This window comes from Anabrus simplex, chromosome 11 (assembly GCF_040414725.1).
Source record: "Anabrus simplex isolate iqAnaSimp1 chromosome 11, ASM4041472v1, whole genome shotgun sequence".
In the NCBI taxonomy this organism is placed as follows: domain Eukaryota; kingdom Metazoa; phylum Arthropoda; class Insecta; order Orthoptera; family Tettigoniidae; genus Anabrus; species Anabrus simplex.
The window spans coordinates 5,759,495-5,772,590 of record NC_090275.1 but is presented as its reverse complement, the minus strand read 5'-3'; the positions used below and the strand labels follow the sequence as shown (position 1 = coordinate 5,772,590).

Below are 13,096 nucleotides of genomic sequence, written 5' to 3'. Positions count from 1 at the left end.
ATATCATGTTCAAAATCATGCTTTCACGTCTCTGCACAATATTTAAAATGAAATTTTACCGTTGGTCTTTATAGCTATTGTTGAGTGTGAAGGAGAATTTCCTGTTTTGTATGTTTATCAGGAACTCAAGGGAGACTTCATTAGTTAGTCAGAACATAGAAAAATGAGAACTCTTAAGGTTTCACTTTACTTTGTCCTGCCTGCTGGCTCTTCAGAAATGTGTGCACGTGTGTTTTATATTCAGGAATCATTCAAGAAGAACACTTTCGCACTGCAAGATGTGTGGTTAAGGTTATTTTTTTTTAATATGTATAACATTTGTTTTCTCAACGATTCATTTGTTTCTATACTTGTTCCTGTTTTTATCTCCTTGTAAGATGTGTATTGTTTAATGTAACGCCTTGTGTAATATAAATGCCTAAATGCTTGCCTATTCCCACATTTTGGCTGATGATGACGCAAATCAGCGTTGAAACTAGTTCCAAGTACAAATACATGTTATAAATAAACTATAACATTTTTGTATTGAAAAGGTGGACCATTTGAAGTTTTCCTAACATAATAGTATACGATAATATTACAATACTAAATTTGTGTTACTTAAGAAGGAGCCGTTTTGATTCCTGCCGGAAAGCCCAGTGACTATAGAGTGTCCTGAGGGAAGTGCCGAAAACCTGTTCGGTGATACACTCGGAAAAAGTAAAAAAATAAATATATACCCCTGGACATAATGTGGTCGTTTTGCAAGTACGAACATTTCACGAAACTTGTTCCGTCTTCAAGTAGAGCTGTCAAAATGCGCTCTGTCTCCTTTCGATTGTTGTGGACACAGTCTGCTTTATGATTTCTTAGGATTCTCTAAACAATACCACCCGAATGCGATGCTAAGATAGTCCCTTATGCAGGATCGCCGCCGATCGCTTTTCCAGTACAGTACTTCCTCAAATTACCGCAGTGAAGGGACATTAACACCAAGATCCGTAAGTATGCCGTAACCGTCCTTTCGTGAGATACAGTTTCTTGAAAAACGTGTGATTGAGGATTTAGCATTGATGGGACGGAAATTTCTGGGCGGTTGATTCGAGAAATTGTTTCTTCGAGGAACAGATAATGCGGGATTTTTACAACTTGATTTAATTCGGATGCTCGCAAGACCACATAATTTGAACGATTAATACAGGAAAACGTAGTTTCCGGGAATGTATAATTGAGGTTCTACTGTATTCACTGCAGCCTGTTAAATTTAATCTATTTTAAGAGTTTAAATGAAGACTGGCATCCAAATATTTTAATATTGCATATATATAATATTGTTGCAACAAACACCACAAAAGCACGAGAAGGAAAGTATATGTGTGGATGATTTTTTGAAACTTCTCGAACTTTCAAATCCATCCTTCTCAAAAATAGCATCTATGGAGTTAACACACTTTACCCATCCACCCGCTGTATGTCTACTCATTTTATTAATCCAGTCCCTTTTCAGACTGGTCGTTAACTTGACCAGAAGATGATATGTGTCTATTTATGTTATTGATACAATCCCTTTCCAGGCTGGTCGTTTTCTTAGACTTACTAATTAGTTGATGAAAATTACCATAACATCAATCTTTTATTTTTCAGAGTGGAAGAGAAATCAGAGCTGGAAGGCGTCGGATCCGAAATGAACATCCAGGTTTTAGCATTGTGACTTCTGCTAATGAAAAATTATCTCGTTTCCTTCAGGATCCTGGTCAGTCAGAACTTCGGTGAGTATTATACATTGTACATGAGAGGAGCATATACAGTAGAAGTCCGCTGTAGCGAGAACGGTATATAACGAGAACCCCTTCATATAATGACAAGTTTCGTCTGTCCCTTCAAAATTCGTATATTAAACTGTGTATTATCCTTTGGTTACAACGAGAGCCCTATTACTGATGCATCCATTATTACGGGCAATTAAGCGCGTAAGAGTTTTTCTGTTACTGATATGTAGGCACCTGAGCGATTATGTTGTGTACGATCGATCACCTTCAGCATCTTTTCCTCGGTATGTCCACTAGCGAGCTGTCTCGCCTACATTTGAAGGCGATGTTGGAGTCGATTAGTAATAATTAGTAATACCCGTTGACTGCTGTTCTCTATAGAAAATTCTAAATGAAGGAGGATAACACGTTTTCGTAATAAATGCATAAATAACGTGGCCGATAGAGTTGTTAACTCGTTAAAAATAAAGACTGAAGTAAACAATCTCTTAATTTTAATGTTATATACTGAAATTAAGTAAAAATGTGATACACCTCAAGATATGGCAGAGTAAATCACTGTATTTTCTCACGCCTAGTTAAATTTAGGAAAGGTTATTCCCATCTAAATTTTTAGTGAGGAGGTACATGTTTCGTGTATTATCAACATCTTCAGCCACATAACACTGATTAGATGAAAAATATATAAATTGACAAAGTAATGCTTAAGAGGAAGTGTTCTTAAAATTAACATAAGATTGACAACATTAAGACAAACAAAAAACTCAGTTTTAACCACTTTTAACCATTAAATTGCCTTAAGCAATCATTGTATCGACTAGGTGGAAAATAATAAATACTTAATTGTGAATCTATTGAAGTGCGATACGGACCATGAAGCTGATTTTATGTAATAAGACATCTGTGTCGGTGCGATGTAAAACAAATAGCAAAACTCTCTGACAATAAACGACCGCCACTTTATTACACATCGCTAACCGTGGCAACCGTTTGTACAGTGCCTCTGTGTAATGTCACTGGATCTCAGGAAATAGCATTATTCTTCTTCTTCTTCTTTTATGACCACATAGGATCACTTTAGTCAGTCAGACCTTCGTTCAGGTCTCTTTGAAGGGATTGTTCGGGCTTTGCGGTCCTCCCAGTACTTCTTCAGACGCTGCGATCTTCCTCAGTTGAAAATATGCGTGTTGTTGGTTTGTTTTGTGTAAGGGTAAAGCGGAGGTTTGTATTCTTGAGTTTTGTATTCAATTTTCTTTTATTTGTAGTGTCTTCTGTTGTAAGGCCTATTTCCTTCAGATCCTTTCTTACTTCTCTGATCCATTTACATCCTGTTGTGGTATTTTTTGAGACGAGTTGTGTTGTACTAGTTGTTTCAGAAGTCTCGAATCCTGCATCCTCATGATATGTTCATAGAATCCCAGTCTCTTCTTACGCGTAGTATCTGTAATGGGTTCTAGCTCTTTGTACACGACTTTGTTAGGTATTAACCGCCACTGTCCATCTTTCTGGTATTTTTTGTTGATGCACGTTCTTCCAATCCTCCTTTCAATTTTCTGAAGTCTATCAGTCTTTAATTGTTTATTCAGGTGAAAAAGTGTTTCTGTTGCATATGTACCTTCCGGTTTTATAACTGTGTTGTAGTGTTTTATTTTTGCATTTATTGACAGACATTTCTTTTTGTAGATATACCATGTTAATTTTTGTGCTTTAGCTAATCTATTTGTTCTTGCTTGGATTGAGATTTTTTCATTTAGGTTATGTGTTACCACTTCTCCAAGATATTTAAATTGAGTTACTTTTTTGATTTTATTACCATTTATGGAAACTTCTTTTAGTTGTGTTAGTTTTTGAGGCATGTTTTCCGTTTTTTCAAATGATATTTTGAGGCCAATTTTATTTGCAGTATTTTGAAGTTCTGATGTCTGGGTTTTTGGTTCTTTTATGTCCACAGCTAGTAATGTTAAATCGTCAGCGAAACCCATTCAATTTGTTTTGATTTTTCAGCCATTGTTTATTTTGGGGGGGGGGATATTTCCTAAACCATTACCATTTCTAGAGCACAATTAAAGAATAATAAATAAATAATTAAATAATAGTGGTGAGTGTCCATCTCCCTGCCGTAGTCCAGTTTTAATTTCAAATGTTTCTGATATTTCACTCCTAAACTTCACTTTTAATTTGGTGTTAGTGAGAGTCAATTTTATCATGTTTATTAATTTGGGGTGTAGTCCATGGTGTCTTAAAATATTAAACAGAGATTCTCTATAAATGCAATCATAAGCTTTCGGTTTTGTCTCCTATTTTTTTGCAGTGGGTGAATGAGGGCTGTTGTCCAGTGTTCTGATAGTTCTTCTTTAATCCAGATGGAGACAAGTTGTTGATGGAGGGCAACCTTTGCTGATGTTCCTGCATATTTCCTGGCGCTTTGTAGTTTTTTAATTTATTTAGAGCTTGGTAGACTTCCCTTATTGTTGGGGAATTGATGTTCTGTGGTGGTGTTTTGTTGGGGTGTTGGTGTCCAAAAGAAGGAGTTCTGTAGGTTCCTCATAATTTAAAAGCTTGTTGAAATATTTAGCCAGAATTTCTGCATTGTCTTTATTGTTATGAGCCAGCTTACCATTTTCATCCTTCATCAGTAGGGTCATATTTTATATTTTTGGAGCTGCTTTCTGAAGGTTTTGTAGTAGTCCCTTGATTGAGTTTTATTCAATTGTTCTTCAGTTAGCTGCAGTGTGTCCTTATGATGTTGTCTTTTTATTCTTCTTAAGACGTAGGTAGTTTCTTTTCTCTGTTTTACTAGATTTTGATAGGATATTTCTGTTTTTTTGGGACTGATGTAATAGCCATGCCTGATGTCTTTTCTCCACTGTTTCATTACATTCACTGTTCCACATTGGTGTTTTTTACTTGGTTTAATTGGAGCCAGGTCTTCTGCAATTTGTTTAAGGTTGTGTACTAAGTCTTCAAGTTTATCTGTGATTTTTATTTTTTCAGTTGCTTTCTGGTCATTTTTGTTGTTGATTAGCTGGGTAGGATCTATTTTTCTTTTTTTAAGGGCTTGCTTTTGCTGTCTCCTCTGGGTAGTGAGTTTAATTTTAATTTTAACTACGTAGTGATCTGAACCTGTGTCTATTCCTCGGAGGACTTTGACGTAATAGATCTCTTTGTGGTGGTATTTGTCCATGCAGATGTGATCCAGTTGCCAATCTCTTTCAGGGTGTTTCCATGTTTTGAGTTTTTGAGGTTTTCTCTTAAAACATGTAGATTTTGAGAATAAATTATGGTTTCTACACAGGTCAACTAGTCTCTCTCCAGTTTTATTTGTTTTCTTGTATGTTGGCCATTTCCAGTGATGTCACGGAATTTTCTTTCTCTGCCTAGTTGAGCGTTAAGTCGCCTATTAATAATTTTACATGGTGTTTGAGGATGTTATCTATGGTCTGGTCCAATAGGTCCCAAAATTCTTCTGTTTCCTCATGGTCTTTTGAGGAGTTGTTTTTATCATTAATGGGAATGTGGGCATTTATTATAGTATAGATTTTATTAGATGCCTTTAAGGTGAGCGTTGAGAGTCGTGGAGACTGTGATTTGAATTCTTGAACCGAGTTTATTATTTTAAGGCTGGCCAAAAATCCTGTTCCGCCATTGTCCGGTCCGAAGTCCGGAATGAAAAAGGAGGAGGGTTTGCTGGTCTGGCACCCAGCTGTAAAACTGCCAATGACGAGTGTTGGGCGGCGGGAAATAACCTGACTCCCTAAGGGGGCCAACGGCTTTGGACGTGATGGTCCCCACAGTGGAGGAAATGCCACCGGAATCCATTATACAGTGTCTGTTCTCCAGGTTAGAGGCAGCTACACATGGCGTCTGTACTCCAGAGAAGCGGCCTCATTATCACCTCACTGGATTACATCCAGAGTTGTAATTCGGGACCTAGTCCCACACAGGTGACACCTTGACAGTCAACCATGGAAGGTCTTTTAAGGAATACTCCACCAGCTGAACCAAGAGTTCAGAGAAGACAGCATTCGGATATGGTGGGCTGCCACGTAAAAGATACCGTGAAGTCGAAGGCACGGAAATACTCCTGTACCTCATACACGAACGAGACAAAATCAAGAATCAAACCAAAGCAGATAACATACTTCTCTACACACAATATGCAAACCGGTAAACTGAAAGTGATCACCGACACAAAATTCTTATCATGGAATTACAAGAAATTAGAAACACTGACCAGGGTGCCTTGGAATCTCAAGGGTACAGACTTTATAAAGGTATACCCAGGAAGAGAGTGATGAAGCCTCTACAGAAACTTTTCTCAAATCTGCAGAATGGCATCAAAGCATGCAAGCTTTCGAATTCTTAGAAAGGCCACGGCTCAGTGGCAGAGTTATAATGCGTTTACTGTACCTGACACATAGTAAAATTAAGTTTTATAGAGAGCAGGGATATTTTCATGATGCATTGTCGTATTGTAAAGATACGTGGAACGGGTATTGCAGGCAAATTTTCAACCGGTTCTCGTCGATATTATAATGCCAATTTTCAATTAATGTTTATTAAACACTCAGAAATGTAGAATAATATTGCAGCCACCTAACTAAAGTCAATATTCGGTGTGAGCTTAAAGACAGAGATACAATATAATTATTGAATTAATGTAGTAATGGTCCACCTTTCAATACTATAATATGTAATATTCTAAATTACATTAATCGGCCAGGACTGGCCATCTTCAGCCAGCCTTAATGTAAAACATCTAATAACTAAACAAATGTACATGCACACAATTGACATAAAACAAATAAAACAAATATATACAAATTGACATTAAAAACAGGAATGGAATTATGAATAAATTTGAAAATAAACTAGATTCTAACATCTTGAGTATGCTCATCATTGAGACTAATTTCAAGTATTAATTTATATACGCAGAACTGTTAGTTCTAATACTCCTGATCATTAATATTTCAATAGTAAATGGGAACTGGCAAATGTAGATCCCGAAGTTCATCACCAAACCTATTTGTGTGGTGTTAGCTATATGCAATCCATTGGACACCGCTGTAAATAACCACTGTTAGATGTTGTTTCATCCTCAATCAAAGTAATAAAATGAGATGCTCTTGTGGTGCTTGTTAAATCATGCTGAAATATTGTTGGACATTGTCAGGTCGGCACATGAAGATGTGGTAAACACAGATACATTGTGTCTGGTATAAAATTTGCAATTCATTGCGCTGCCCATGAAGTTAACCTGATAAATTAGATAAAATTAAATTAATGAATTGAATGAGAGAATGTGTTAGTTAGATGGCATAGGTTATATGAGACTTACCTCTCAATACAGCGTGAGGTGTGTGATCTATTGTTGAGTGTGCTTCAGACTAACTGTTGTGAGATTCAAATGAAAAGGAAGGAGAGGGGAGGGGACGGTCCTGAAGGAAGACAGAGATGGTTAAAAAATGCATTATACAAATAATGCATTCAGTGGCCCACAACAAGGGCACTTTAAAGAAGTCGAAGATGAAATTGTGAGGTATGAGGTATTTTTCATATAATATCTATAGAAAGCCTACTCAGACTGCTATTACCATCAGGAATGATTCTTCCCATCCTCAGGCTCATAAAAATGGTACTTATAATAGTCTGGTTGACAGAGCGTTTAGAGTTCCTATGTCAAAAAAGAATTTAATTAATTTGTGCGATAGCTAGAAACAGTGGTTTCCAAAATGTCTTCATTGAGAGGATCATTAACAAGTTTAAGTACCGTCCTGATATCACCCTTCTGAGAAGTAAACCCAAAGCTAATACTTTTTCGACCTTCACTTTTACAAATAAAATACAGAATATCACCAACGTCTTCAAAAAGCACAACACCAAGATTTCTTATAGAACTAATAATAGAAGCATTGATATCCTGCACAACTGTACTTCAGTAAGCAAAAATAATGTTTTTCATAGTTCCGGAGTGTACAGATTATGCTGTCACAACTGCAGCAGTTCTTACCTGGGACAAACAGGACGAAACTCGGATACGCAGAACACGTTAATGCCGTCAGATACAATAAGTTTTTGGCAGTGGGGCAACATATGAAAGATTTTCAGCATAATTTTACTAACATTGATCAGGATCTTACAGTTCTACAGGTTCTCAATAAAGGTACTGTACTTTGCTTGACATTACTGAAAGTTGTTTCATTCACCTGGATTAATATTTCAATTCTAATTTAAATCTCAATGATATTTCTGAGAAATCAAAAGTATTGTTCGATTTTTGTTTTTTATAGCGTTTTTCAGACTCAGAAAAGTTTCCAACCACCAAGCTCGATAGCTGCAGTTGTTTAAGTGCGGCAAGTATCCAGTATTCGGGAGATAGTAGGTTCGAACCCCACTATCGGCAGCCCTGAAGATGGTTTTCTGCGGTTTCCCATTTTCACACCAGGCAAATGCTGGGGCTGTACCTTAATTAAGGCCACGGCCGTTTCTTTCCCACTCCCAGGCCTTTCCTGTCCCATCGTCGCCGTAAGGCCTGTGTCGGTGCAACGTAAAGCAACTAGCAAAAAAAAGTTTCCAATAGCAAATCGGTCTTTCAAAGCATACAAAAAAAAATTTTCACGCCACGCCCTCTCACCGCATCGCCCTACGTAATTCCCTTCTCCCTTCCCTCCTTCCTTGCCTTTAACTCTAAGCCCCTTGTTCTCCTTCCCCCGTCCCTACCTGTCCTGCTACTTCCCCTCAATACCTCCCCTGATCAACTTCTCCCCCTTCCCCTCCAACACAGGTACATTGGTCACGGTGTCTTACGACTCTCAGTGTCTTCTCTAACACCTGATTACACAAGTCATATATGCCGCCGGAGGTGAGTCTCATATTCACTTTCATTCTTAGGACAGGACCTTATATTTTTTCGAGAGTTTTTCTGAATATCCCCCTCTTTTTTCTTTATCTGCTTCAGGTCCCATTTTGAACGAAGAACATCGTTTAGCACACTGGGGAAAACATGGCGTCCGCCTCATTTTCATGCAAAAACTTGCTATAGAATGCTTAGTAGACGGACTCCACCTACAATTTCTTACGTTATAGAAGACATGCGTTTTACCACGTAAAACTGGAGTTCGAAGTTTCTTCATGTTCTCTTTGTTACGTCTTAAGACTGGTGAAGCAATTTTAATGACCAATCTTTTTCAATCAATGGTAAAACAAATGAAGTTCTTAACAATTGCACCATTTACTTCAAGACTCGGTGAATGTTCATCAAGAAGACTTTCATACAAATATTCTCACGAAAAATTAAATATGGTGTTAGACTTTTAATATAGTGATATATAAGTTATTGTCCTCGGCTCATTGTTAATTAAGTCACATATCATTCAAAGTTTTTAAGATCAGTGAACTCTTGTTAAGAGAATGTTTACACAAAACTTTAAGATAATTTTAGGTTGATGTTTCAAGTTAATGTTCACGGCTCATGTTTTTAATCAAGTCATTCATCTTATCATTTATAAGATTAGTGTACACTTTTATGCATTGTTTTTGCAACCTTAAGTTGTCATTGTATGTTTTTCTAATTTTGTGGCTGAAGATGATGCACACCAGCATCAAAACCGGTCCCATTAATAATAAAATGTTATAATTCATCTTATAACATTGTATTGTATTGAATAGGTAGACCCCATTTTTATGTTCCCATTAGAAGAGATAGAATAAAAAATGAGGAAATAAGGAGAAGCGTGGGAGTGTGTAAACTTCAAGCAAGAAGAGATTGATATAGCATAGCTAAAATGGTTTGGACACTTGATGAGAATGTCAGGAGAGAGAACACTATAGAGAATATTCATGGATACAGACTGCAAAGAGACCTAGGGGGCAGCCTGGAATGAGATGGAAGAACTCTGTTGTGGACTGTATTGCAAATAGAGGAGTCTATAGCAATAAAGTACTAGAAGAGGAATGGTGGAAAGATCGAGTAAGGTGGAGGGTTTTGGTACACTACTCTGTCCAGAGAGAATCTGGAAAAGGGAATGGATGGAGAAGAAAAAGATGATTTCTGGAAGTTACCAACTATTTTGTAACTGTATACTACAGATAATGAATGATATGCAAGTACACATATGTTCCATATTTGAAGCAGTGAGATTAAAACTGTTGCCCAGGGATCAGTTTGAATTCTAGAAAAAACTTACTTTTGAGCAATGTGCATTGAAAGAAGGCCATGCATTGACATTGATTCTCCTTCTTGTTTTATGACCGCATAGGAACAATGGCGAAAAATGAGAGTATCCTCCTATTCAATACATCATATATTCCGTCATTAGACGGAGCAAACAAATTCAAACATGTTTAGTCAGTCCTTCGTTCAGGTCTCTTTGAAGGGATTGTTCGAACTTTGCGCATCGCCCATTACTACTTCAGACACTCTGATCTTCGTGCCCTTTCCTCGGTTGAAAATATGCTTGTTGTTGGTTTGTTTCACATATAAGGGTAAAGTGGAGGTTTGTATTCTTGAGTTTGGTATTCAGTTTTATCTTATTTGACATTGATTATGATTATTATTATTCAGAATTAAAATTATTGAAGTTGGATGCCTTATCTGAACATTCCTCAATATTTAAATGAGCATGTTTACTTCTTTGTTTATCTTTTCCTTTTGTCTGCGCTATGAAGACAGTCTCCAGCAACTCTGACTAGAATACATTTTACTTAGGTCATAATATGCTGTATCATATTACAGTAAAACTTGGAAAACTTTCAGACCATTAGTGTGATTAAAATGTCTTCAGAAGGCGTATGAAAATAGTACGCAAGGAAATGAGGAATATAACAGCGTGCTCCAAGTTCTGGTGTTTATACTCACTCCAAAAACTCATTTTTTGTTTTTGAACCATTTTTGTACTAGTATTTTGGTAGAATCCTTCATTTAGTATTGAGAGGGTTTGGTAATGAGGACAGTTTGTCTTTTACATGTAGTAAGCCTATTTCCTCACATCACAGGTGAAGTGAACCGAGATGTGTTGATTGCAGGTTACACCCCATGAAGAAACAAGAGCGTGAGCAGCTGTGTCAGCTTGCTAATTTGTACTCGTTAAACATGACCAACGATCCAACTTCTCGAGGTCTCACCTGTCCTGTGCTCACCAAGACGAGGTAAGTTTTAATGCAGCTTGGGCTTTAGATCCCCTCGGCATGCTTATTGTTTTAATCACTCCTTTCATATCCTTTCTTTACATTTTCTTCATAATTCCTGTGAGCATGAGCTGTGTAAGGGAGGTTTTCTGATAGTACTACTAACTTCAGTCCCAGGAACTTGCAGACTGGATATTAAAGCCATGAATGTAGGGTGATGGGAAGTTGCTTTGGTATTTTTAATCTTACTGTGAATATCATTTACTAACTCCAGCTAAGAATTGTCTACATAGGGCTTGCTTCTGCATCTGTCTCCATGTGAATGAATTATCGCTTAACTCCTTCCCAACTGCAGACCTTTTTGTTGAGAACTTTTTTCTTAAAAATACATTTTTGTAATGGGTACAAAGTGTAGAAAATAGAAAAAGTTTCTTTCTACCATATATATTTATACTGGAAAAGTGGTTGTGGGTGTGCTGATTAAGTTTCTTCAATATTTGATGCAGTTGTCATATGGCCTTTGCTACCACGTACAGACATTTTAATTTGATACCATCTGGTCTGCCTGTGTGTCCGTTTTGATACTCCATTTTAATCTACGGGATGGCGGAGTAAACCAGAACTCTCCTGAGGGACCTATGGCTGAATTTTCATTAATTTTGTCTTGTAAACAGCAAATATGTTACTAGTGATTATTCATATGTCGACCTCAAATGACGTGGGATGCCGAATGGACTGTTTTCTGCCCTTCTAAAATCCAGCTACCTCCACCGAATTTGAACCTGTGATCTTGAGATCTGGGGCCGACACTACGACTGATCCACAGAGGGAACTAAAAGATTGATAAAAGTAAAATATTTTAAATGGCTCATAATTAGAGGTCCATAACTAGAGATACATAATATCAAGGAGAAGATGATGGGCGAGCAAGTAAAGTCTGCTCTTTGCTGATGACATTGTAGTTGGGGGAGATAATGAAGAGGAAGTACAGACACAAGTTGATGTATGCAATGAGGAGATAAGAAATTTTGGAGTGGAGATTAGTACTGCAAAAAGCAAGACTTTGATCATGACAAGAGGTAACAGAAAATTCAGGGGAGTGATAAGGATAGGAAATGAACCTCTTGAAGTAGTGAAAATTTTTTAATATTTGAGCAGCGTGATGTCACAAGTAGTGATGGGACATTCATTTTACTGAATCGATTCATTTGATTCCGTTCACGTTACTGAATCGATACAGTGATCCGATTCACGGCACATTAGTCACCGCTCCTACTGCATCTGTGTAGTATGTGCTGGTAAGACAGCAGCAACAGCATTCAGTGCTCACAGCTGCAATCTGGTCTTCATACTATGAACTCCTTTCTTAGAAAAAAATGTTAGTCACTCTAATACATCGAAAGTTTCTGGCGACGCAGGATGGGAAAGGTTAAGATTAGGAAGGTAGCAGCCATGGCCTGAATTAAGGTACATTCCCAGCATTTCTTGGTGTGAAAATGGGGAAACTATAGAAAACCATCTTAACGGCTGCCGACGGTGGGATTCGAACCCACCATCCCCCGAATACAAATGCATAGCTCGCTCAGTCATTTTTGAAAATATGTATTTTTCTATTAGCTGAGGATTTTTTAAATCATCATGTTTTGTACAGGTACTTGAGATGTACAGTAGCCTGCTGGTTTTCTGATTCAACATACTGTTGGTTAAGTTATTGCGTCTGTCCACATACTGTATGATTGAAGTCTTGTGCAACGATGTGACATATGAACTGAGAGAATACAGTTGAACTTCGATTATACGTTCCCGGAAACTAAGTTTTCCCATATTATTCGTTCAAAATACCTGGTCCCGCAAGGATCCTAAATAAATCACGTTGTAAAAATCCTGCATTATCCGTTCCTCGAAGAAACGATTTCCTGGATCAACCGTCCAGAAATTTCAGTCCCATCAACGCTAAATCCTTGATCACGCATTTTTCAAGAAACTGCATCTCCCGTGAAGAGAGTAGGAGCCACTTCAAAGGAAAATTATGGAAATACGTCATCCACATCAAGAAAGAAGCAATGTTTGAGACTGGGGCATCCGAAAATCCATCTGGATGTTTCGCACCCATTCATTGTGCTATGCGATGTTGCAGTGTTCCCAATATTGCGGTTGTTTGTTGAAAAGACCTCATTTAATTATTTTATTTTGTTGTTTGAATTGCTATGGAGTTCTAA

The 13,096-nt window shown here is 37.4% G+C and overlaps 1 protein-coding gene across 3 annotated transcripts in view; it reads left to right on the top strand.

Annotated features, from left to right (window-relative positions):
* LOC136883185 (G patch domain-containing protein 2) overlaps nt 1–13,096 on the top strand; it is a 171,372-nt gene that overhangs the window by 91,336 nt on the left and 66,940 nt on the right. For all 3 annotated transcript variants that reach the window (XM_067155370.2, XM_067155368.2, XM_067155369.2), the window contains 2 exons: nt 1,624–1,748; nt 10,776–10,898. In XM_067155370.2, the coding sequence (XP_067011471.2) occupies nt 1,624–1,748; nt 10,776–10,898 (248 nt within the window). The remainder of the gene's footprint in view (nt 1–1,623; nt 1,749–10,775; nt 10,899–13,096) is intronic.